This window comes from Trachymyrmex septentrionalis, unplaced genomic scaffold (genome assembly GCF_001594115.1).
Source record: "Trachymyrmex septentrionalis isolate Tsep2-gDNA-1 unplaced genomic scaffold, Tsep1.0 scaffold43, whole genome shotgun sequence".
NCBI classification, from domain to species: Eukaryota; Metazoa; Arthropoda; class Insecta; order Hymenoptera; family Formicidae; genus Trachymyrmex; species Trachymyrmex septentrionalis.
The window spans coordinates 310433-312200 of record NW_017305601.1 but is presented as its reverse complement, the minus strand read 5'-3'; the positions used below and the strand labels follow the sequence as shown (position 1 = coordinate 312200).

Here is a 1768-nt window from a genome sequence, read left to right as displayed (position 1 = left end):
GAGAGAGAGAGAGAGAGAGAGAGAGAGAGAGAGAGAGAGAGGTGAAGAAATAAAAGAGTTCAATCAATAATTAAAATTAAATTAACATTTTAGGGATGATGTTTACCTTAGCGATTGTTGTCATTGCTCTCTCAAGTGCAGCAATATGCAACCACGATTTCGGTGATAGCGCAATCTTCGCGAGAAACACAAATACAAATTCCGGTAAGAATAAAGAATTTTTCTTATACGCAATCAGGAAAAAAGAGAGATAGTATGACTGTTATAATATTATTATAAATATAAATTTAATCATAAACGATTTTAAGTTTACTAATAAATCACGTTTAAAAGTTTAATAAACTATTGCATCTCAGATATATATATATTGCAATTTCAGAGAAAAAGTTGCTATTACAATCACTGCCGCATCAATTTAAGCATAAAATTATTATTACTAATTGGCCGTAAATAATCAATTTTATCGTAGAAGACATAATTACATAGTTACAAGTTACTTTACTCTAACACTAGCTTTAGATATGCGCTTATTCTGCAGACAAATCATTTTTTATCATAAAACATTATTATTATATCAATGTATTCCCAATTAGTTTTTGAGATTATATTTTCCTTTTTTTATTTTTTAAATATGTTTTTAATATTCAGAAAGGTTAATAAATAGATATGTATATCTCGATAACATTATTTTTTAATAGACGGATAGATTTCAATGCAAATTATTATAAATATATTTTTGGCAATTTTTGATTATGAAATCATTTTCCAATTTTGTTTTATCATTAGCAAGTCTAAAAAATGTAAAATAACTCTAATTTATTTAATATTCTTAATTTATATATTATAAATGGTAAATAAAATGGCACTAATATTTAAATAGAAACATCTTACTGTTCAAATTATTGAAAATTATTGAAAATTACTTTATAAAGTATACCATAGATTATGAATTTAAATGCATAATATAAAATTTACAAAGTATAATAATTTACAATAATAAATATAAAAATAGTATCAATAAAACATATTGATACTGCGTATTTGCAATTTTTATTGATACTTTCTTTTTATTAAGAAACATCATCAAGATGGATTTTTACTTTCGATAAGAAAAATATTTGTATTTTTACAGTTCGTCTTCAATCCGATTCAAATACATATTGGCCGATCTTTAATATGCAACAATCGCTCCAAAAATCTCAAATTTTCCAAGCGGGAATAAATTCTCGACAGAATAACATAACGAACCATCGCATGCAGCGACTGTCACTGTTTCTTACTCCGCCAAAGATCAGTTACCTACCTTGCAAGCAACCTTTCCCTAAATCATATTCTATCCCAAGATCAAATAGCCAACAAGACTCCATGTGTGTGCCACAAAGTTTTGTAGCCTTCACATCATACAATCCTAAGTTAAATCAGCACTCAACGACTTTTTCGCCTCTAATTATCCCAAAATCGTCGCTCACTCATTTATCGTCACAATCTCCGCCTTTTTCATCGACTAGTGCAAGACCGATTCATTCCGCGTCCAGGACTAGCAAGCAATTAGCTGGATATACAGGTGGAAACGAAGACATTTTGTTTCGTGCATATTCCCCACGTATTTTTCCTACAATTTCCTACGAAAATAACGTATTCCTAAAACCTAATACGAAAAAAATTCCCAATTCTTTCAAAACTCCCGATTTTACCAAAACTGATGGTTTAAGTGGTACTAGTGAGTCGAGTACGCAGGGTATACATACGTGTACGTTATCTATACATC

At 29.2% G+C, this 1768-nt stretch overlaps 1 protein-coding gene across 1 annotated transcript in view; it reads left to right on the top strand.

The window, feature by feature from the left end:
• The window catches only part of LOC108751287, a 12547-nt gene that overhangs the window by 9156 nt on the left and 1623 nt on the right, over nucleotides 1–1768 (top strand). The window contains exons 8-9 of the mRNA XM_018491379.1: nucleotides 95–204; nucleotides 1133–1564. Of these exons, the coding sequence (XP_018346881.1) occupies nucleotides 95–204; nucleotides 1133–1564 (542 nt within the window). The remainder of the gene's footprint in view (nucleotides 1–94; nucleotides 205–1132; nucleotides 1565–1768) is intronic.